At 41.7% G+C, this 23,977-nt stretch overlaps 1 protein-coding gene across 1 annotated transcript in view; it reads left to right on the top strand.

Moving 5' to 3' along the window:
- spz3 (Spaetzle domain-containing protein 3) overlaps nt 1–23,977 on the top strand; it is an 85,993-nt gene that overhangs the window by 53,031 nt on the left and 8,985 nt on the right. Inside the window, exon 4 of the mRNA XM_065236642.1 lies at nt 17,792–17,916. Coding sequence (XP_065092714.1) covers nt 17,792–17,916 — 125 coding nt within the window. The remainder of the gene's footprint in view (nt 1–17,791; nt 17,917–23,977) is intronic.

The raw sequence follows: 23,977 nt of genomic DNA, 5'->3' as shown, positions 1-23,977 counted from the left end.
TTCCCAATCCACAGGAAAGGATGCAAAAGGACTGTTTCAAACTACCGTGGAATAGCTTCGTTAAGTGCTACCTCCAAACTTTTCGAATTGATTATACTCGAAAAATTGGTTCAAAGTTTTGCACACTGTATCTCGACGGATCAGCATGGCTTCATGCCTAAGCGTTCCACGACGACCAAGTAAGTTACGTTCACTTCGTTCATCATTCATGAAGTAGAACGTGGCCATCAAGTAGATGCCATCTACACAGACCTCTCCGCAGCATTTGACAAAATGAACCATGACATTGCTTTGGCTGCCAGCGCCGGTGGTGTAGTGGTAAGTGTGACTGCTTTCTAATACCCCAATGGGTCTGGGTTCAATCCCAGCCGAGATCGGTGGGATTTTTCTGAGGCATAAAAATCTCTGGTCACGTCTTCCTTCGGAAGGGAAGTAAAGCCGTTGGTCCCGGCCCATGTGTGTTGTGAATGGGTGCGATATCCTACGCAGGTGTGGAAGCTGCCTTCCTGCACATTCGATTGCCGTCAATGGATGGCAATCGATGTCCGTCGGTGATTGGCACTAGATTGCGGAACAGAGACCGGCATTAAATGAAAGAATGAAAGTTGCTTTGGCTAAATACGACAGGATAGGTGTTCACAATGGTCTGCTTACTTGGCTCTACTCCTACCTGACTGGTCGAAACATGTCTGTCAAGATTGGAGACTATGTTCCTTCATTCTTCCCCGTGACATCCGGCGTTCCCCATGGTAGCCATCTTGGGCCATTTCTGTTTCTGTTGTACATGAATGACGTCAATACCATCCTGAAATGCCTTAAACTATCGTATGCGGACGACTCGGAACTCTGCTTCGTGATAAAAGAACCTAGTGATGTCATTTTCTTGCAGCAACAATTGGAAGTCTTCGCTGAGTGGTGTCGTATTAATCGCATGTCACTGAATGCCTTGAAATGCTCTGTAATTTCCTTTGGCCGCAAGCGTTCGCTTCTTCACCATGACTACACCCTGACGGGCATAACTTTGAAACGTGAATCGACTATCAAGGATCTGGGAATACTGATCGACTCCAAGCTCAGCTTGAAGGATCATGTTGCATACGTAGTATCCAAAGCTTCCTCACAACTCGGGTTCATATTCCGCTTCGCCAAAAAATCAAAGATGTATTTGTATACTGCCTAAAAGCATTCTACTGTTCGTTGATGCAACCTATTCTGGAGTATTCGACGGTCGTGTGGTCTCCATACTACCAAAATGAAACCATGCGTATTGAAGCTATTCAACGGAAGTTCATCCGGTATGCTCTAAGGCATTTTCGCTGGAATGACCCTAGAAATCTGCCTAGCTACACGGCGAATGAGAACGACTCAAATTTGAGTTTAGTTCACTCATAATCGCCAAAAGTGCAGGAACTCAGCGATCAGTTAATTCGCCTCATGTTTTCCCAGGTTTTTCCAGGGAAAAATTCCCGAATTTGAGAAAAGTAAAGATTGGATTCACCCAGTCTATTGGTACTACTCCGAGACTGAATAAAATTTTCGTCAATTTCCTCATTTTCCGGCAGATTTTTTAGGTTTTCCACAGGAAACCATGGGACAAATTTTACACATCGCTGAGTTCCTGCACTTTTGGCGATTATGAGTGAACTAAACTCAAATTTGAGTCATTATCATTCGCCGTGTATAAAAGCCGTTGTATGCTTATCAACATAGAGCTTTTCGATGCGAGACGTAACGTAGCAATGGCGAGCTTCGTCGGTGATCTTCTTCAGGGAAACATTGACTGTTCTACACTGCTGAGTAGTATCGACATCAATGCCCACCGCCGTAATCTACGATCGCATACTTTCCTGAACAACCGCCTCTCACGAACCAACTGCGGATAGAATGAGCCAATGCGGAGGATGTGTCGCATATTTAACAGATGCTACAATGTATTTCACTTCAATGTTTCCCGTTTTAGAAATAAGTGCAATTTCAAGAGTATTTTATAACCAAGCGGACTGGGATAGCTATGGTGAAGCCTTTAAGTCCTTGTTACTACAGCGTTATCCGAACAGCATTGAAGACTTTGCAGAAGTGGTATACGAAGCGGCAACAGCAATAATCCCAAAGACCAGCAGCGTTCCGGGGCGAAAAGTGCTACGCTGGTGGAATTAAGATACGAGGAAATCCGTTAAAGCCCGGCGTAAAGCACTTCGCCGTGTAAAGCGCCTTTCTATCAGACATCCTGACCGCGAGGACGCTCTCCTTCACTACCATTCTACTACTACTACTCGCACAATCAATGCCGGCAAGAAATCCGTGTGCGCCGGCGCCGGTGGTGTAGTGGTAAGTGTGACTGCTTTCTAACACCCCAATGGGTCTGGGTTCAATCCCAGCCGAGGTCGGTGGGATTTTTCTGAGGCATAAAAATCTCTGGTCACGTCTTCCTTCGGAAGGGAAGTAAAGCCGTTGGTCCCGGCCCATGTATGTTGTGAATGGGTGCGATATCCTACGCAGGTGTGGAAGCTGCCTTCCTGCACATTGGATTGTCGTCAATGGATGGCAATCGAAGTCCGTCGGTGATTGGCACTAGATTGCGGAACAGAGACCGACGTTAAATAAAGGAAAGAAGAAAGAAAAGAAGAAATCCGTGTCGCCAAACGATCCAGCTGGATGGACTTTCTGGAAGGAATGAATTCGTCACAGTCTTCGGCCGACTTATGGAAGCAAGTCAACGCGCTCAGTGGGAAATGGTGCATGACTCCGCTCCACGTACAGATTAGCGGTGAAGCGGTTTCTGACGCTGCAATTGTAGCGGACGAACTCGGCTAGTACTTTGCCGATCTCGCAGCCATCAAGAAGTACGAAGACGAATTCAAGCGGAAAGCTAAGAATGCGACGTCATCCTTTGCAAGTTTCTCTGTTTCTTCTGACGCTGGGAACTTGAACATCAACCAGGCATTCTCCTGGCACGAATTGCAGCATGCCCTCCGCTGCAGCAACGGAAAGTCGGCGGGCCCCGACGAAATCGGGTACCCTTTACTCAAGAGGTTACCAACGCTAGGCCAGCTACGGATGCTGGAGCTTTTCAACAAGCTCTGGCTCACCAACTCGCATCCAGCTTCGTGGAAGGAGAGCTTAGTCATTCTCATCCCAAAAGCCAATTAAACAACCCGTGAAGTTAGCAAGTTCCGGCTAATAGTGTTGACATGCTGTATGGCCAAGGTCCTGGAGCGAATGGTCAACAGGAGGCTAAAGCATTTCCTTGAAGCCGAAAACCTTCTAGACCATCGACAAAACGCCTTCCGTTAAGGGTACGGAACGTCAACTTACTTCGCAACATTAGGGGAGGTCCTCAAGAGTGCCAACGATAGTGGTCTCCACACCGAGATCGTCTCGCTGGATATATCGAAGGCCTTCACCAGGACGTGGACGTTCCTCGTCTTAGAGCAGCTTGTCAACTGGGGGCTGTGTGGACCCATGTTCTTTCAGAGTCGCAGATGGCAACACGAGGTCCCAGCTTTTCAGAGAAGAGACGGGCGTCCCACAAGGTTCAGTTATCGCCGTTACCCTCTTCCTTGTGACCATGAACGTAGTTTTCGGAGGACTGCCGAAAAATGTTTACATTTTCGTGTATGCTGACGATGTACTTATCGTAACTACCGGCCCAACAGCAGCACGTAGGGTTAACTACCCCATTTCCGACATATTAAGCACAACCCGCACCTAGTCTTTCTTAATCTAGCGCAGTTTAGCATCAAACGGAATGTTATTATTACTGATGGCTTTCAAATTTATTTACCTTTCCGTATGTACCGTAATATTTGATAAAGAGAAACCAATCGTTGAGATATTGTCAAAAGTCTAACACTGCTTCTTGACGCCAAACTCGGTCTACGGATTCTAAACTCGGCCTAACGTATTGAAGCGCCATTGAAACGCCAATGAAATCACTTCGGCCTATCGGATGAAGATAAAAAGTGATTCGGTCAGAGCGCTTCTTTTGTTTTTGGGAATAATGGGTGCAAACTTTCATATCACACGTTCTCATTGACTTCGTTCCGTAGTTTATTAACTAAAGTATCGTACCAAAGGCATAATTGACGTGTTAACTCTGAAATCAAGGATTTATTTGAAGTTTTCTGCTCGATAGGCCCAAAATGGGTGATTAGGCTGAAGTAGTGCTCTACCCTAACAGAATCAAGGCCCAGGCAGCAGTCTCCGCTGCCGTCAGGTGGGCCAGTGCGGTAGGTTTCCAGCTTTCGGCCACCAAAAGCGTCAAGTGCCACGTGTGTCCATCCCGGCACCGTGTCAGCGGGCCACCTATCAAAGTTCAAAGCCAGCCCATACCACTGAAGAAGACGGTCCGTATTCTGGGGGTACTTGTTGACAGGTCCCTCAACTTCGAGCCGCACTTTAAGGCGGTCAAGAACGACTGCCGCAGTAGAATCCACTCGATCCGAACCATCTATCGCCCCACCGCACAGTGGTGCCAGGGGTATCAAAACACGCGCTTTTTTATTTACGCTGAAATGGTTGATTAAAGGTACTAGGTGTCTTCTGAGAAGTTTCTCGGGTTACAACACTCCTTCTTATGGTAACAGAAAATTAAAGATTAATCCACCTAAAAGTGAGATGCAAAATTTATTTTTTTAATATAATAAGATACAAAATAATTGTGCCAGACAAAGCTGTAGGCAACATTACTGTGAACAACTTTGCTGAAAACTATAACTTTCTAGCTCTGATAACTTCTGATATATAAAGGTTTTTTTGTGGAGACATCGTTAAAATCAGTTTTGTATCTGTAACTATTTCTACAATATTTCCACATGTCTGGCATGTTCTATAAAGATGCTAGAAATATCAAATTACATAACTTTTCAGAAATCTGCAAATTGCTACCATCAATACTTGAAAAGTTATTTACATTTTTGGTTGAAAATTACCCAACTTCCAATAACCATAGCTTCTAAACGGGCAAAAACGAGCAGGCCATTCATTGAGCAATTGAAAGTACAAGAAAATGCAATAAAATGGTGAAGAAACCAGACCGCCCCCACTTGACCCTTAACCAAAATACTTGCATTAAAACTTGTCACTTTTCAGAATTTGAAATGCCGATTTTGTGAAACCACGGGACTACTATCGAGTAGGTGTGAAAAGAGGCATACAAATGGATAACCAAGCAACCTGGGTTATTTCTAGTGACTAACAAAATGACTCGGGATCAAAACGTCAAACGAAATTAACTGTGAAAGGTTCGAAAGCTATGGAATAGAAACGGCTCGTAAACTAGTCGATCTATATCCATGGTACTATTTTCCCGTGGCTGTTCATAAAGTGTTCATACCCGGGGCGAAAGTGATTTCTCGTTTCTAATACCCATTGGGCAACTGTCTGAAGAGGCCCAGGAAAGCAGAAACAACGATACCAGGCAATACAGAATCTACCACACGAGAAATTTTTCCAGAGAAGCTACGAATACAGATCTTCTTCACCATCTTCTGGAATCCTCAGATCCGTTAATTTCCAACATGAAGGAACTACCAAAAAACACAAGTGACGTGTGCTCCGAGGATGCTTTGCAACATTTGGCCATCAAAGATGACAATGGCAAGAACAGAAACTGCAAGCCCTCTTTGAGAGTCGTACAATTTGAATCGGAACGTAATGAACATTAAACATGAATGATTTTGGTATTGTTTATTGACAAAATCGAAAAATATTTAAAGTACATAAGCGATTCAGTCAAGGGTCGTTTGGGGGAGGTCTGGTTTTGATGCCGAGTCATTTTGTTAGTCATTAGAAATAACCCAGGTTGCTTGGTTATCCATTTGTATGCTTCTTTTCACACCTACTTGATAGCAGTCCCGTGGTTTCACAAAATCGGCATTTCAAATTCTGAAAAGTGACAAGTTTTAATGCAAGTATTTTGGTTAAGGGTCAAGTGGGGGTGGTCTGGTTTCTTCACCATTTTATTGCATTTTCTTGAACTTTCAATTGTTCATTCATTGCTCGTTTTTGCCCGTTTAGAAGCTATTGTTATTGGAAGTTAGGTAATTTTCAACCAAAAAATGTAAATAACTTTTCAAATATTGATTGAGCAATTTGTAGTCTTGTGAAAAGATATGTAATTTGATATTTCTAACATTTTTGTAGAACATGCCAGACATGTAGAAATATTGTAGAAAAAGTTACAGATACAAAACTGATTTTAACGATGTCTCCACAAAAAGCCTTTATATCTCAGCAGTTATAAGAGCTAGAAAGTTATAGTCTTGAGCAAAGTTGTTCACAGTAGTGTTTCCTACAACTTTGCCCAGCACAATTATTTTGTATCTTATTATGTTAAAAAAAATAAATTTTGCATCTCACTTTTAGGTGGATTAATCTTTAATTTTCTGTTACCATGAGAAGGAGTGTTGTAACCCGAGAAACTTCTCAGAAGACACCTAGTACCTTTAATCAACCATTTCAGCGTAAATAAAAAAGCGCGTGTTTTGATACCCTTGGAACCACTGTGCACCGGTCTAACAATCGCGACACTCGTTTCCAGGTTGCAAGAGCCGTCATCGACAGTCGCCTACTGTACGGTCTTGAGATGACGTGCATCGCCACCGAAAAGCTGGTGCAGATACTAGCACCAACGTTCAACACCTACGTTCGGATTGTCTCCGGTCTTCTTCCGTCAACGCCCGCCGATGCCGCATGCATCGAAGCGGGTATTATGCCCTTCCGCCATCGTATAACCGCAGCAATTGCACCGAGAGCCGCTGCCTTTACAGCAATGACCTCCGGAAATGACAGGATCTTTCTCCTCGATGAGGGGAACAGACTCCTCAGCATGACTGCCAATTTGGAGCTCCGGAGGTCGGAGACAAAAGTTGGCGCATACCTCCACCAAAAATCGAGATAAAGAGCAGGTTCAAGGCTGCAGATAACTCTGCAGCGCTGAGGAGAACAGTAGCCGAACTGACAGGCTCGAACTACACAACCCATGCCCACATATACACGGACGGATCGCTTTCCCGAGCCGGGGTCAGAATTGGAGTAGCCGGAATTTCAGGACCGATGAGTAGCAGCCAGTAGCAGATTGTGTTTTATTTTAATTTTTTTTTCTCGTTGCCTGTATTGTTAGTCAGCGGCGTCGGTGGTGTAGTGGTAAGCGTGATTGCCTCTCACCCCAGCAGGCCTGGGTTCAATACCAGTCGGCGCCGCCGGGATGTTCTGAGGCATAACATCTCTGATCACGCCTTCCTTCGGAAGGGAAGTAAAGCCGTTGGTCCCCGGTTCATGAGTTGATGGGTCGATAGGTAGGTCCAGGTGTGGGAGCTGCCTCCCTGGCGTTGGTAGCATTGGTGCTCAGCACGGAAAACAAGATCGACGGAAAACAAATCAAGAAAAAAAAAATGTATTGTTAGTCTTTTTAACGGAATCTGTTTTAATTGCTTCTATTACACACACTTAGTTTTTTCTACCGAACTCGGCTGTGCAAATCTCGGCAAAATAAGTTTCACTGAGATCTCAGCAAAAGTGACATTTGATAGCTGAGTCTCGGATAATGTTTAGCTGAATCTCAGCAAACAAATTAAATGTTTGCTGAGATCCCAGTAAAACTTTTTTTGCCGAGATTTGCACAGCCGAGCTCGGTAGAAAAAACTAAGTGTGCATGTCGCATGTGTACATGTGAATTGTAATCCAACTCCGTAACAAAATTTGCAGGCAGTACCCCTCCCTGGGGCCTCCTATTTTATAAAAATGAACTAGCCAACGTCTAAAAATCTCTCTAATAAAGTCAAAAAAAAAAAATGTTTTTTATGGTAATTTGTCTAGAATAAGAATATTGTATATTTTACCTTTTGACCATAACATAAATAAATAAATTAATACCGTGCATTAACTGTCATGACGCTGCTTTTACTGCATTTTTTTTATTGTTGTGGCCATAAAAATTACATGAGATTTTCGGCATGATTGAAGTGCATCCTCTTAGATGTAATATTAAAATTCATTTTTTGGTGTGTACATATTTTAAATTTGAAGGACGTGATCCAAAATATCCGAATTTCAGTAAAAAATTATATCATATCATATCATTTCGCTGTTTATTGAAGAACAATGGTCAAAATTAGCTGGAATTTAGCACATTTGAAGTCAAAACATTGATCGTTGAACGGAACATATTTTTTCTAACATCGTTTATGACGAAAAAATTAGCAACAAATTATTTTTCTTCACAATCCACGATCTTGATAATGCTGGTGTCTGGTAAATGTTTCGACCTCTTGGATTCGGAAACCACAAAAGTTTTGGATTACGTCAATCATTTGAGTTTCCTGACAGTAACATTTTCGTGATGTCGGACTTATAGAAACATATATGTTGAACAAGTTGCTCTTATTCTTAATCAAAAGATGTTTTGTATGCCTACTACTAGCGATGATACATAATTCCCGCATCAGAAACCAACAGCACCTCTTTCAAATGCACCGCAATCTGATCTCCTCAACTAATCGAAACTACTGCGTGTCTTCGTGCAGAAACCACTCAGCCCCATGCCGCGCCCCCATAACGAGCCTTATTAATCATCCTAACTCGCCTGTCTGCGAACGCAAATAAGGAAACCTAGTCTAAATAACACCTAAAGATTAATTGGCACGCGACTTTCCGTCTCGCCGTCATCGTCCCCATCCAAACATCGCTCGCTCGCTACTCCATTCTGACTCCACGTCAAGCTCCCGTTCGATCGTGTGGCGGTATTCTTTAGGAGGTAATAAACCGATCCATGGTCACGATTACACACCCCGGATTGTTATGATATACCGAAGAACAGGGAAATTACTTCCTTTTATGCGATGATGACAAATTGGAGTGAAACGGAATCCAAGGCCACATCATGCCGGCACGCACCCTTCAGTTTATGAATCCAGTTTGGAACCGGGTGCGATGAGATTGCGGAAATCTTCCAGGTGCGCACTCTTTCGCCCAATCCGGATTCCTGTGTGTGTTTTTTTTGCACGTTTCAAGAATTTATTGGAATTCCACGCAGGTGATTTCATCATCATAAGCATCATCGTGATCATCCTGGATCTCCGGAATCGTCATCGTTTTTCATTCATAACCAACACGAGCACACTCGAGCTATGACCGTCAGCGAGGGTTTTTGAGATGTTTCGGTAACATCCAGTGTTGCTAGAATTTGTTTTGGCAAATCAGACGATGCAAATCCAACTGAGAATCGAATCGAAAACTTCTTCGAATCGACACGAGCAACCGGTTTTCGACTATAAATATGGCAAAATCACGATTCAAGCAAAAGCGCGAGCGGGTGAAATTCCAGCTGATTAATTTCAACGTCAGTTTAAGTTCAGCCAGAATCGCGATAATCATTCTTGACGCGCCGCAGGCACATTTGCATAAAAAATTGCCGTATTTAAATTTGTCACAGTTGCCCGGCTGTGACCGAGTCTGGACAGTTGTTGAAGACTAGAGAATGATTAATAATTCGAGTCATCGCCGGGGCTCCTCAGCCTCCTCGTGCCATTGGGCAACCGGTCAGCGGTGGTGGGGATGTTCTAGCCCATTCCAAGCCGATCATCCGAACATGTTGATTGATATTAATTGACTTTTTGTTACGAAATCACATGTGGAATTAGAAATTGGGCTCTGACCTTTTGCGTAGAATTAGTGACTCAAAAAACACTTCGATATGTTAATCGTCTGACCGCGCTGCGTGCGAGCGCAAGTCCCAATTACATTTCCATATCAAAAGTTCATTAATCATACTTTTGGCACAGCAAGAGACTCGTCCTGACATCGTTCATTGACATTTTAATCGCTTCTTAAAACCGTCGTTGTTGGTGCTTCCGAGCAAATATCACCACCACCACCACCACCCAACAGCAACCGAGTCAAAAATAAATTGATCAGGCTGATGTTGACCAGTTCGGTGGGGGTATGAAGTTCGGTTGCAAAATCGCAAAGGTTGACAAAAATAAAACATTCCGGGGTGTCTCGTTTCACATTTGGAGGTGATTAGTCGGACGGTGGCTAGCAGTTGAGCGATCGGAACTGGTTTTTGGCAACTATATTGATGATTTTTTTTTTGAGGAATGTTGTTTTGTTTTTAGAAGGAGAGAGAATTTAGAATATGGTGAGTTCATTGAACTTGATGTTCAAAACCCAAATTCATCCCCCTAGCGGTGACACGAGCCTTTCTCGTAAGATATATAGCAATTTTTTTTCCATCAATGATTCCTACATAAGCAATTTATCATGGTCATTTGAATCCAAGCTCAAAAATGCACACATTATGGTTGTTGCATCGCTCGCCACGTCGTTCTTTGGACCAAGGACAGAAACAAGTCCCTGAAGTGCTACAATAAATAAATACGTACACTTTAAGTTCCAAAAATTTAAAATATCTTCCGAAAGCTTCAGGAAAGTCCCAAAGATTTCAGAAAAATTAACTTTGATGAAGACCGGCGAGCTTAAGTGTGGTTTCATTAACTTCAGCAAAACTGCAAGAACTTTTCAGTGAACTTCAATGTAGTTCAGAAAACTTCAGAGCAGTTACATGAATATCAGAAAATTCGCTGGAGTTTCAGGAAAGTTCCGAAAACTTCTGCCAATTTTTTTAAGCTTTATGCAGTTTCAATAATTTCAGGAAATAGCGGGAACGTTCAACGAGTTCCTATAGTTTATGGATAGCCCGAAAAGTTTCTGGGAAACTTTACATTTCGGAATCGTCACAGATGATCAATGATGTTCACGGAAGTCAATATTTATTTGTTGATATATTTTTTACTCTCTTCATCAGACTGTTGTTGTCTAAATAAAGATTGATGAGAAAAATCCTATTTGGCAAATATTTGCGCAAATAGACGTAAACATTTCATATCTTTCCGGAAATACTAGGAACAATGTAAAAAGGACACAAAAACAGAACAATTCAGGCATAACATATGATAATGGCGCAAAATAATTTGTAAACAAACGTTCTAAGGCCCTTTACACGCGAACCAAGGTACGTTTACGCAAACCAATACCACTTTCGGAAAGGTGATAGTTGCCCCTATCCGATGATGTTGTGGGTTTGCGTGGGCGTACTTTGGTTCGCGTGTAAAGGGCCTTAGAAAGTTTGTTTACAAATGCTTTTGTGTCGTTATCAAATGTTATACCTGAATTATTGTTGTTGTTGTTGTTGTTCTTTATTAGTGACATTTTACATCCTGCGGATGCATTCATGTCAGTTGAATTGGTTTTTGTGTAAACAGTGTGTGGGTGTGTTCAGAGTGATGCGAGGGTGATTGTTAGTGTTTACGATACAATTCAAAATTCACTTAGCTTTCTTAAGAGATGAACTAGCCTATGGCTAAAAATCTCTATAATAAAAAAAAAAAAAAAAAAAAGCTTAGCTTTCTTATCGTTTGCTCGTTTCCTGGTTCATCGTCTGCATGCTCCTCTCATGTTTGATACTTCTTCTCCATAAATTTCTTCTTTACTTCTTCTATATATATATATTCACCATCTTCATTCTTCATGATCTTCCATATATCTTTTCCACATTATTTTCGATTTCTCCGTTCCTCTCTTGCGCTTCATCTTTATTTTCATTCTTCTGCATCTTCATGCTCATTCATGTCTTCTGTAGTACTTTCGTTTTCTGCTTCATCTTCATCCTTTTTCACTCCATCTTCTTCGATTTCCATTTAGCATCTTCTTCATGGACTCATTTGCTTCCAACATTCATCGGTAACTTTCTTCCGCTGCATCTTCTTCCATTTCCTGTCCGACATCTTCTTCCATTCAGACTTCGTTTTTCCTTCTGCATCGCTTGCTTTTTCTTCATCCTCTACTCCGTTTTTTTCTACATCCTGCACTTTCCTCTCCATTCTATCTTCGCCCTTCAATGCTTCCGATAAAGTTTGGTTTCATGCAGAAACTTCAGCTACCGCTTCTCAGAATCATCGTCGCTGCGTAACGCCGTAGAAAGGCTTGTGGAATCGATTCCGTATTTCGTCCTGGCCGCTTCAAATTTCCTGCAGTGCAGAATAATGTGACGAACGTCAACAACGGTCCCACAGCATTCACATGTTTTCTTCAGCAGAAATTCATGCATAACCCTAGTATGACCAATGTGCAGACGAGTGAGTACGCGTTGATCGGCAGAGCTGTACTGATCGATCCACTTCTTCGTTTCCCTTTTGACCTCCTTCAGTTTCACATCTGTCAATTGTGCCCAACGTGCTTCCCATAGCTGACGAAAGACTTCCCAGACAACCAGAAGTCGGATAACAAGGTACACACAGTGTCGTAAATTACTACAGTTTAAGTCAAAATCGCATAAATAATACCTAGCATTATGTTTAATTTAAATAGTATAGTATGCAAATTTCCGACCTATATGCGATGACTCATTTTTCCGTCGTACTGTATCACAAATTAAATCGGATTACATCGTAAGACTTTTCAAAATGAATTTGTTATTACAGATTAAATCGTATAGGATGTTAAATCAACTCGTTTAAAATTAAATTAAAATATGCACGTATATGGCCTCCACTTTTGTACGTATAAGTCATTTATTTGCATTCTATACGAATTGTTTGTTTGTATATATGTTTGTATATCACGAAAACAACTTTAAATATACGTGCATTTTGGTTGTCTGGGAATTGGTTCATGTTCTTGATGGAATCAATGCTTGGTACGGCGACGTTGATTGGTGGACTGTTTCGTGCTTCACTGGCTAGACGGTCTTCTTCTTCGTTACCGCGAATTTCGGCATTATCAGGGATCCAACAAAAGTGGATCGGCCGTCCACGTAATAAGCGCTCGATTTCCTGGATCCACGGATGCTGCGATCTTCCACTCTCTATGGGCAAAAGACAGCTGGCCGAATCAGACAGAATGATAACACATTCGGTGGATGCTCTTGCAGCGATGACGGCCGACTTGATTGCAAAGACCTCCGCCGAAAACACGCTACATTGTGACGGAAGACCTATTGCTTGCTGAATGCTGTTACTAAATAAACCCGCTCCAACTATGTTCTCGCATTTAGAACCATCCGTATAAATAGCTAAAGCACGGTTAAACCGGTTAGCCAGCAATTCCTGCACGATGGGACGCACTGTATTCGGGGGATCCCCAGCTTTCACCTGCCGTTTCACATCCCAAACAATATGCGGTTTGGGTTCATACCACTCTCGGTTGGTGAGACGTGTCCGTACAGTGATGTTTGGAAGCTCTACATCAATCATCGTCAGACAATCGGACGCTCGTTCCACAACTGGAAGATCGATATTTCTGGAATCCTTCTCCATCAAACAAATTGCAGCACGAATTATAGCTTGCATAACCATTAAATCGAACGGCAAAGTGCCTGCTTCAGCCATAATCGCTGGAATCGGACTGGTGACGTACGCCCATGAGGCGAACCGGACCATCCGGTTGTAGATGGGTGCAAGAGTCTGCACCACCGATTCCTTCGCTCTACTGACGAGTCCGATATCGTAGATAAGTCACGACGTGACGATTGCTGATCCGATACACAACAGAGAATCGCGTTGCCCTCGCGGAAGTTTAGCCCCGATCATCTTCAAGATCCGCAGTCTACACACTTAGATTTTTTTGCCGAGATGGGCACCACCGAGCAGCTCGGCATTTTATTTTGCTGGAAATTCAGCAAAAAATATGTTTGTTAGCTGAGATCTCGGCAAAATTCCCGTTTGTTAGCTGAATCTCGGAAAGTTTTTCACTGAGATCCAGCAAAATAAAATGCCGAGCTGCTCGGTGGTGCCTATCTCGGCGAAAAAATCTAAGTGTGTAGAGTCGCACGTGGTTTTGTCTATCTTACAATGCTGTTTGAAGGACAGCGACCGGTCAAGGTTGACGCCAACAACTTTCAGTTGATTCGTCCTCGGTACAGCTGTACGGTCGATGAATGTATCGTTGCTGGGTTCTCGACGGGCGTTGGGACTGCCGTAGAAAATTCTTGATTTTGTCGCGGAAATTGTGAAGCCGTCGCTTTTCGCCCATTTGTCAACAGCTTTCACTGCAGCATGTAGATCTATATACAGAGGACGATCCTTACTCCTCCGTACCACCAGCAAAATATCGTCCGCATAGAGAAGCACGGCAACAGTATGCGGTACCACTCTGAAAATTGGCTGCATCGCTATAAGGAATAACGTGACAGACAGCACTGACCCTTGGGGGACTCCGTTCTCGAATGGTATTTCACCCGATAAATGTTCTTCCACGTTCATTCGGAAAGATCTGTCGGTGAGGAAACTGTTCAGTACGTTGAACATGCGCTCAGCCATCTGCCACTTACGCAGAGTATGCAAGATACCGCACCGCCAAGTGGTGTCGTACGCTTTCGACAGATCAAGCGATGCAATCAAGCAGTGTTTGACCCGATTTGGCAATGACCTATCCAACTCCGCCAAGTATGTATCGACGCCTCTCCCAGCTCGTCCATTCTACTCCAACTCAGTCGTATATCTGCGGTTCACGATACGTTCGAACACCTTTTGATACAGTTGGTCAAAGTGATAGGCCGGAAAGCAGCAGGTCCAGATTCAGAACAGTTTGGCTTCGGAATCGGCACTATAATAGTTCGCCAGCTGATAGGGTAAACGCCACTACGGATACAGGCAGACGTCGGATCATCGGATACCCTACCGAGTCAGGACCTGTAGAGACACTACAATAATAATATGGTCTTCAACATCAGAAATAATCTCGTCCTATGGCATGGAGTTGTCCTTGGAACAGTCAAGTCGAGGCCGTCATCGCACATCAAACATTAATCTGATGTACATTGAGAGGACATCTACTCACCGTCTTGCAACAACTTGCTGATCGAAAGCAGTTGCATGTGTCGTCACCTATTCAGTAGGCTACGTTCAATCCGGTGACGAAAGGTTTCCGCTGTGCAGTTGAAGTCGAGAAAAGCATAGAATTCATTGAAACGTGCAGGCAATATTGCATCATGTAATCCGAAATTAGCTCCTCGGAGAGTCGATTTCGCTTATCAGCACTTTTGCTGCAAAAACTGCCTGGTTAATGTTCCGCCTACGTTCAAGAGTTTCAATACCCAGGAGTAGGCAAAGATCTTCTTAGGGTGGAAGGTTCGTTTGATCATTCCAAGGAAGGTGGCGTAACAAACGAATTTCCCCTCAACAAACTCGATCCTTGTTATCCGATCTGTTTCATAGAGCCACAATACTAGTACACCAAATTCCAAGATCGATCGCACTAGAGAGCAATATAGAGCTGTCAGGCAGGTAGGATCCCGAAACTCATCAGAGATCTTAGTGATGAATCTGAGTTGCCTGTTAGCTTTGGCTATGATATCCGTGTAATGTAGTTCAAATGTCAAAGCAGAATCAAGTGCAATTCCTAGATCACGAACGTTGTCCACACGATGCAGAGGTTGGTTATCGATCGTATAATTGAACGCAATAGGTTTTAGCTTGTGATGGAAAGTGATGATATTGCATTTTTGAACACTCAGCGTGAAAAAATCCTAGAGCACCACACGTACATCTTGACATCGTCTGCATTTTGTTAATGAATATCGAGAATTTCAGCGGTCCCAAATTGCTGCCTTGAGGAACGCCTGAGTTGTTTGAAAAATAATTCCGATTGATCAGACCCGATTTTCACACAAAGATCTCGATTCAAACCAACGAGTGACTCCTTGAGAGACACCGAGCTTCTCGAGTTTGGCTAGTAGAATGGCATGATCAACCCGGTCGAAAGCAGCCTTGAGATCCGTGTATATGACGTCCACCTGTGCTCCTGCTTCCATATTCTGTAGGCTTGGGGAAATGAAAGGAGCGAGGCTTGTTGAGACCGAACGTTTTGGGGTGGAGATCATGTTGGTCAGGTGAAATGTAGTTTCTACAGCTGGCAAATGAAGCGTCGAATTTTTGATGTTGTAGTTTGATCAAAGGTCATTGGAGTACCCAAATGAACGAATTCCTTTTTGTCATTTCATCTTATCGGTTTTCGTTTAGCAGAACTCATTGTAAAATCAACAAAAGTGTCGCTTGGTGGGCCTTTCTCATTCCGATTCGGACCGGCCCGTACAGAGCAAAATAACCCTTTAAGTATCCATTGGTCACGATCTGAGCGCTTGCTCATATGTCGGTAATAAACCGGTTCCCATGCTGGTTCGATAATTTCAAGATTAAGTGCAAACACAACAATCTGATCTGATACATATTAAACCTCGCCACCACCACCGGGCGACCACTGCTGCATCCCGTGCCGTCTCGGCCATATTGAATAGGCTAATAAAACCACACCCCACCTGTGTATGGAGTCGCAACGAACTTTTCATTCGAACCTATAGAGATACCTTCTTGTCCATTGTCACTCGAGTTACCTGGGTACCCAATGGAATCGGTGAATCAACGAGCGGCATGTTATTAAAATGTAAATTAATTTATCGTATTTATCGTATTTATGGCAGGAGCAGACGGTATGTGCGCTAAGGTAAGGACAAGGCTAGCTGCTACCGAACCAACTGCTATGTCTCGGCTGCTCCAGTACATAGCCTGTGTTCTATTGCGTGCTGGGAACTGAAACACTCGTATGCCTGGTGCTTAAGCAACGCAATGCATGAATGGTATCACGATTGGGTTTTTCTCTATTCTAATCCGCTATCGGAGCTGTTTACTGAATTGCAAAAATGACCAAATAAATCAATTTGTCAACCGTTTCTATGCTTTCCCGTGGTGCCGCAAATGTGTTGCACAAGGTGAGCATTTTAAGAAGGGAGTGCAGATTTGTAGACAAGCCTGCTGGACACTTGTCCGAGCCACCTGGTTGAGTTAGTCTGAATTTTTAACACATGATTTTTGTGTGGAAACCTCTCAATGAAATGTTTAAGTTTTGCTCAAAGCAATAAGGTACGAATTTAGGGTCGTCGTAAAGACCCATTCGCGTGACTTGAATGTGACATTAGCAGACGTGCAAAAGCAAAGTCCCGACGCAATTTATTTTCTCATAAACTGTCACGCCGAGAAACTACGTGAGATGACTTTCTCATCGAAAAGGTTTATTTTAACATTTTCAATGAATTGAATAAACATGCCGCCCTCCAAGACTCGAAGATGAGTCAACGCTCTGATGATTTGAATTTCAATCAGGATTAAAGTCAATCGAACCGAACGAGTCTCTCCACTCTGATCGTCTGTTGACTTTTGCGAGCGTTCCTTATACAGTAATGCCCCGATGTTATCAACCCCTCCGCGCATCAGATTTTTACCTCTCAATAATTCCGCTGAACCGTAATTATACATCTTTCTCATTCCCCTCCAAAATTGATGTTTAAGATTTACTTTGGTGCAATAAGATCACTGAAAAAGCGCATGGGTTTCGAATAACAAGAGAAAATATTTTCAAAACGGGGGCTGCCAAATCGGGTCATTACTGTATCATCTACTCACGCTTTTTCACCGATCAGACGGTCAATGCTTATTTCTTATTATTTCTTATGCTTCTTCTTAGCGGCGCCGGTGGTGTAGTGGTAAGCGTGATTACTTCTCACCCCAGCAGGCCTGGGTTCAATCCCAGTCGGCGCCGCTGGGATGTTCTGAGGCATAACATCTCTGATCATATCACGCCTTCCTTCGCCGTCGGTCCCGGTTCATAAGTTGATGGGTCGATAGGTAGGGTCCAGGTGTGGGAGCTGCCTCCCTGGCGTCGTTGGCATTGGTGCTCAGCACGGAAAACAAATCCAAAAAAATAATAATAATAATAATGCTTCTTCTTCTTTATTTTGCAGATCTGGTGGACGGCCCTATCGGTAGCGCTTGGTCTCAACGTGCGGGGAGATGTGATCAAAGGTGTTCCTTGTGTTAAGAAGTATCATCAGCTGTTCTGTCCGACGGCTGGCAACAGTTACCCAATGTAAGTGTTTAATAGAGGAAGGCAAACGCCTTTGTTAGTTCTTGTGTTACTTCCTAGTATTTTTGGTGTTGTCATCGTATTAGACCATTTATAACCAGTTAGCGTCATTACCGGCAACACCACCCACACACCGTGCTTGTACCAGACGAAGTCGTAAAAAGTTAGCAGTTAAGACTAGGTGCAGGTCAAGTGGCCTTTACTGTGCTTTGATAATCCAAATTTACTCTATCCTGCGTGGGTGGAAATTTCATAATCAGATTGCTTCTAACAACACTGTCAAGAGAGAGAGAGAGAGAGTGTGTCTATCATTGGCTTAGAAAAAGTCATCCTAGTAAAGCAGATACCCTGGATGAAATGCCGTCACTATCTCTGCAATTGCCCAATTTGTATCGTATGTCTTTCGACAGTTTGTTTGAAACCAGTGTTTTCACTCATCATTTCCTAAATCATCCCAGGTTTGAGCTTACTCATTTTTTTTTAAGTTGGCTCATATTTGATAAGAAATGTAATAAGTTTTTGATGGGAATCCAACCGTTTGGAGCTTTCCCATTTTAAGCTTTATATGCCAGTATTTAGTACTCAGACCGTAGTAAAGGTTGGAACGGTCAAAAATTGGACAATCATGATAAAGTGCACACTGATTATGTTATAGTATAAATGACCAATCTTTTTTCTTTTTGAAGTTCAATTACTAAAAAATACAGGAAAATTATTTGATTAGGCTTCCGATTTTCCAAATGTGAAAAGTCAGGCTTTCCGTTTCACACCTTCCATCAGATTGTACCGCTGTTGTACCATCCTTATTTGATGCTGAACGTCAATTTGCGTTGAACTGTTTCTCATTTCCAACTGTTTTCCGAGTTTTCTTGAGGTTACGCTTAACGATTGCCTAATATTTTTCAATTAGGTGCAGCTCCAGCGAGTTTGGAGGGTTTTTGTCCTTGGGTACGACTTGCGCGTTGTTGGCGGTAAACCGTTCCTGAGTCATTTTTCCGTAGTGACGCAAGCGAGGTCTGGCCAAAACAGCACGAAACAACTGTGTTTCTTCAAAAAAGACAACAATCGTTTTTGAAAACACAATGCCAGTTATAACGAAAATTTCGCTTTTCAGCCCACGCACAGGTGCAAATCACCTGCCATACCAAGTATTTTGGTATGATTTGTCCAGATTGCGTCCACCGTAGATATTTCTTTCCGAAATCCGAACTGCATCTTTGACAACCCCTGCTCGTAAATTTCAACAGACCTTTGAGGTTTTACAAGTGTATCCAGAAAGCATATAGTCCTGTAAGATTCTGGATCAACCTTAGGTATTCCTGGTTTTGGCAGCAATACTGTTTTCAGTAACCTCTATCCAGTGTTGTTAACTTTTCATGGCGTACGATCGTAGATAGGTGTATTTGATTCTAGTGCATTTGCTAATTATTGCTAAATTTAATAATTTTTTTTTTCTTCCAAAAACAGTCATTCAAAAACTTAAATTTTTCGACATTTTTCAAGAAATCCCAAAAAATCTGGAAAATCCGTAGAGTTTTATGAGCGGTCCGTAGATCCGTAGCAAATTTAGTAGTAGTAGATCTACGGACAAACCCGTAGGACTGACCACATCTGTCTGGGAAGTTACCTTCATCTAAACATTTCTGCAGCAGCACCCTGATCATGTCCGGGAACGCCTGGATCGCCGTTTCCGAAATCACGTTGGGGATTCCATCCGGACGAATCTATCTTTCTTTTTCCCTCTCCGAATTCTATGAAAAATGACATAATTGTGCACTAGGAGCAACAAACCTAGTGTCGGAATTCGGCCATTTTCGGTTTCGATTTAATGGCCGGACATACTCAGGGCAACCCGTAAAAAATATAATAAAAATAGTTGAAGATGCTAATTTCAAATAACAGACTGTAGTGGTAATTTTTATACGATAGATGGAGTAGATGAAAGCATAGAGTTGATAGTTCCGTTAGAGTACGGCAGTGTGAAATCGTTGACTTCACGTAGAAGTAATACTAAAACATATAGTCAAAGTAATAAAAATACAAAGATTATCATTGTAACCATGATATTAACTGTCAAAACATTGGACGTTTTTGTCCATTAGCATAAAATCACAATGAAATTCGTGGTTCACAACAATGAAAATCATGGTATTTGAGGAAATTTACTGTGAAAAAGAGGGGTTGTTAAACATCTTAACAATATTCAGAGTTGGTTGGAAATGCTAACATGAAGCTTTAGTGTGATGATTTATTAGCTAGAGAATGATCTTTAGAAGAGGGTAGGTGGATAGTTCCGTTAGAGTACGGCAGTATGAAAATTGAATAGAAGTTGACGCACATTTTTGCCTAACCCGTACGATGTACGCGGGGACTTGAAGTATGTCTCCAAGTCCCCAGGCAAAAATGTGCGTCCCTCTTTTTGCTCATAAACTGACTGCGGCTGTGGAATAGTTCTAGCGACGTTTTCAACACTACCTAAAGCCCCACGTTGCGAGAGAATTTCCAGTCGATGGTATGTTATAATGCAGTTCTTCTTTACCCAACTATTGTGTTGCTCCTCTCGTCATGACCAACGTGATCATCTCAGAGAGAAAGCAGTAGGGTGATTGTTGCGTGTTGTACCATCATCAGCATTGTTGACGGCTACTCCCGCCTTGAGTTGTTACATTCAAAGTGTTTTTATGTTACTTCATACGCGAAGTTAACGATTTTCAGATTAAAAAGGGATTTTTCTCAAACAAATTTGATCTCATCACACTAATTTTCGTTGTTTGAGCATTGTATCGCTAAAAATCGAAATCTATTTTTTTTTCTCTCGTACAATAATCTAACAATAAATTTTAATGTACTCAAAATTCAACTGTAAAAATCATTGCAATTTCGTTGTTTTATTATAATTATTTTTTTTTCGGGAATAGAGCAACATCCAGAACTGACCAGAACCTTTGATATCATGACAAATTAAATTTCAAGAACTAGCAGCACTAATGTGTGTTGTGTTTATATCAGCTTAATTTTATAAATTAACCACTCAGAACATTCATAGAGGGATAATTCAAAGATTTTTCGAATTCATATGTATTACCTCATATATTCCAGATATTCCAGTAAATGAAATATTTCGGTATTATTCTTTAACTCGATGTTCCCTTCAATATCGAGGTATGAAGAGTTGACTGTATTTCGCTTCAATTTGGTTTTTTTAAGGGTATTGATGTACATGTATATTCGTAATCTGCATTAACAATGGAACCGAAATCAAAAATTTCATAAATGTTGGTCCTTTGGAACTGGACTGGAAGAATTTAAAAAAGTGCTATTACATTTTCAAAAATCACCATCTTAGTGCCCCTCAATGGGACTTTGTATGGGAGCGAGCTGTCATTTTTTTTTTAGTTTAGTGGCAAACAGTGAAGTTATTATTTTGCTTGAAATCTTGATTTAATAATCGAGATGAAAGAGTATGGGTTCGAAAACAAATCGTTGTGCCAAGAAAACGAAGCTCTTTGAGAGGGTGCATAAAAACCGATAAATTATTCAAAATTAAAAAAAGCCAATTACAGGAAAAGAAGTACAGTAAATTTGAGCGAAATTCAAAGAATTTTCAGGAAATTTTCGAGTACACGTCCATAGAACGTCGGAAGCTTGATAGAAGTTCAGAAAATTTTAAGGGAAGATCCAAGAACTTCAGGGAAATTGCGAGAGCTTCAGGTAAACTCCAAAAACTTAAGGAAAACTCCAAAATCGTCATGTACTTAAAAAAATGCGGGGACATTTTCAAAGAAGTTGCGTAAGTTTCAGGGTAGTTTCTAGAGTTTGGTGAACTGCAGGGAAGCTGATTGTAGTTCCATCAATTGCAGAAAAATATTAGAGAATTTTGAGATACTCCCGAATTCTAAAGTAGCCCTGAAAACTTCAGAGATGTAAAAAAATCATAACATTTTTGAAAGCTCCACCGAAGATCAGAGGTTAGGTCTTTGATGCTAGTGATGCTTAGGTCTTCTTAGAAATTTTATATTAAGATCAGAGCTTTAGAAGTTTAGGAAAGTCTGAATATGTTAACTCGGCGTGCCTAACGTCTAAATTTGCTTCGATTACAAAATTCAATTTGCTCTAAACACATCATTTCTCGATCTTTTTGTGCAAAATAATTTGCATTATGCTGGTAATCTATTCAAGTTTTAGAATACATCGATCAATACATGGTTCCTTATTTATTTTAGTTTTCGTTGGGGTCACTCTGGGACGGCATTCGGCTTTACTGTTCTGCAATAATTATTCACACGGTGAACATAATATTTTCTCACGCAAATGATGTAATTGGATAAATGGTGGCTATACCGATGATCCATGATAACCCTGGGCATCTCGGACAGGTTCAGGTTCCCCCGGGGAAGTGGCCAATTCTCAACAAGAATCAAAACCTGTCGCAGGACATATCAAACTACATGGTTGTACAACACTTTATCGGTAATGGACTTATTAACTAGCCCTTCCAGGCATGTTCCGGTGTCCCCGGAAAATTGGCCAATTCTCAACGAGAACCAAAACCCGTTTTACGACATATAAAAATTCATGATTTTACAAACCTTGGCCGGTAATGACCTTATTGATAGTCCACAATCACACTAGCCCTCCCGGGCATGTTCCAGTGCCTCCGTTGTGCGATAAATCTAACTTCATGATTTTTCAAAACAATGCCGGTAATGGTCTTGTTGATAGTTCACTGTAACACTCGCCCTCCCGGGCATGTTCTGATACCCCCGGGGAAGTGATGCATTTTCGACATGAACCAAAACATGTCGTGCAACACATCAAACTTATTGTTTTTTTCAAAACTGAGCCGGTAATGGCCTTATTGAGAGTCCACGGTCACATTGGTCTTCTAGGATATGTTCCGGTGCCCTCGGGGAAGTGGCCAATTTTCAATTAGTATATAAACCCGTCAATCCGTCATGCGACACATCAAGCTTCATGATTTTGATGAACTCGACCAGTAATTGCCTTATTGATAGTTTACGGTCAAATTGGGTCTCTCAGATAGTTTCCATTGCCCCCGAGGAAATGCAAACATTTCAGCCGTATAAATGTCAATGATGCTGTCACATTCAGAAGATAAGTCACTATTAGTAACCATATATATAGAGATCCGCGGAAGGGGCCATTTTGAGCCAATCGAGCAGTGAGAACTGTAAAAATGTGAGCCAAACGAGCGTTCTGATTAGAAAATGTTCTGAGGGTTTCTTATTGAGTTGAAAAGTATTGTAATCGGGGTGAAATAAGTTCAAACAAAACGTTTATAAAAGAAACAAAATATTACAGTTAAATACGTATGTTAAGATAAGAGAGTTTTAAGCATAATTAACAATAATATAATAAATTGTGCACAGAAAGTTTTTATAGATATTTCAGTTCGGTTAAAATTAGAAATAACTGGACAGCCCCAAAAATGCAAAAAAGTTTGATAAAAGGACACGATTCCGTTAAATCATTTTGGTGTCTTCGGAGCATTTATTGCTTGTATCATAAGAAATTAGTGCACAATGCAAACACCCTTTTTAACGCGCTTATTTGTCCTATTTGGTATGAAGTGCGCAATAAGACTGAACGCAATATATCTGTTTTTCACCAATACATGTTAATTCTTTAGCAAAATAGTGGTGTAACTAGATACCGCATAGAATCCACTACGGAAAAAAACCGTAGTCCGCAAAACTCCAGCCATTTTTTTTTCAGAAATTCAGCGATTTTTGGAAACTGAAAAAAATCTCCAATTAACCACTTCATTCGAGCAGTTAAAATGACGATTGCTACCACTCGAACTTTGAAATAAAACATTATTTTGAGACTTTTTCTTCTAGAACCACGAGAGAAGTAGCCAACATTTGCGCGTTTCATAAAAAAAAAGAAATTAGTAGGTCAATTGCTTCACTTCGTTGCACTTCTACGACCACGGTTATTGCAAAACTTGGCAAAAATAGTTCACCAGTTCACTGAGAATTCAAACATCGTAAACAAACTAACTCGTAGAGTAAGCAACGATAAAGTCACACACAAAGCTGGA

Source organism: Ochlerotatus camptorhynchus, unplaced genomic scaffold (genome assembly GCF_037179485.1).
Source record: "Ochlerotatus camptorhynchus isolate MF236.1 unplaced genomic scaffold, CSIRO-AGI_Acam_v1.1 ptg000559l, whole genome shotgun sequence".
In the NCBI taxonomy this organism is placed as follows: domain Eukaryota; kingdom Metazoa; phylum Arthropoda; class Insecta; order Diptera; family Culicidae; genus Ochlerotatus; species Ochlerotatus camptorhynchus.
This window is presented reverse-complemented; position numbering and strand designations above follow the sequence as displayed.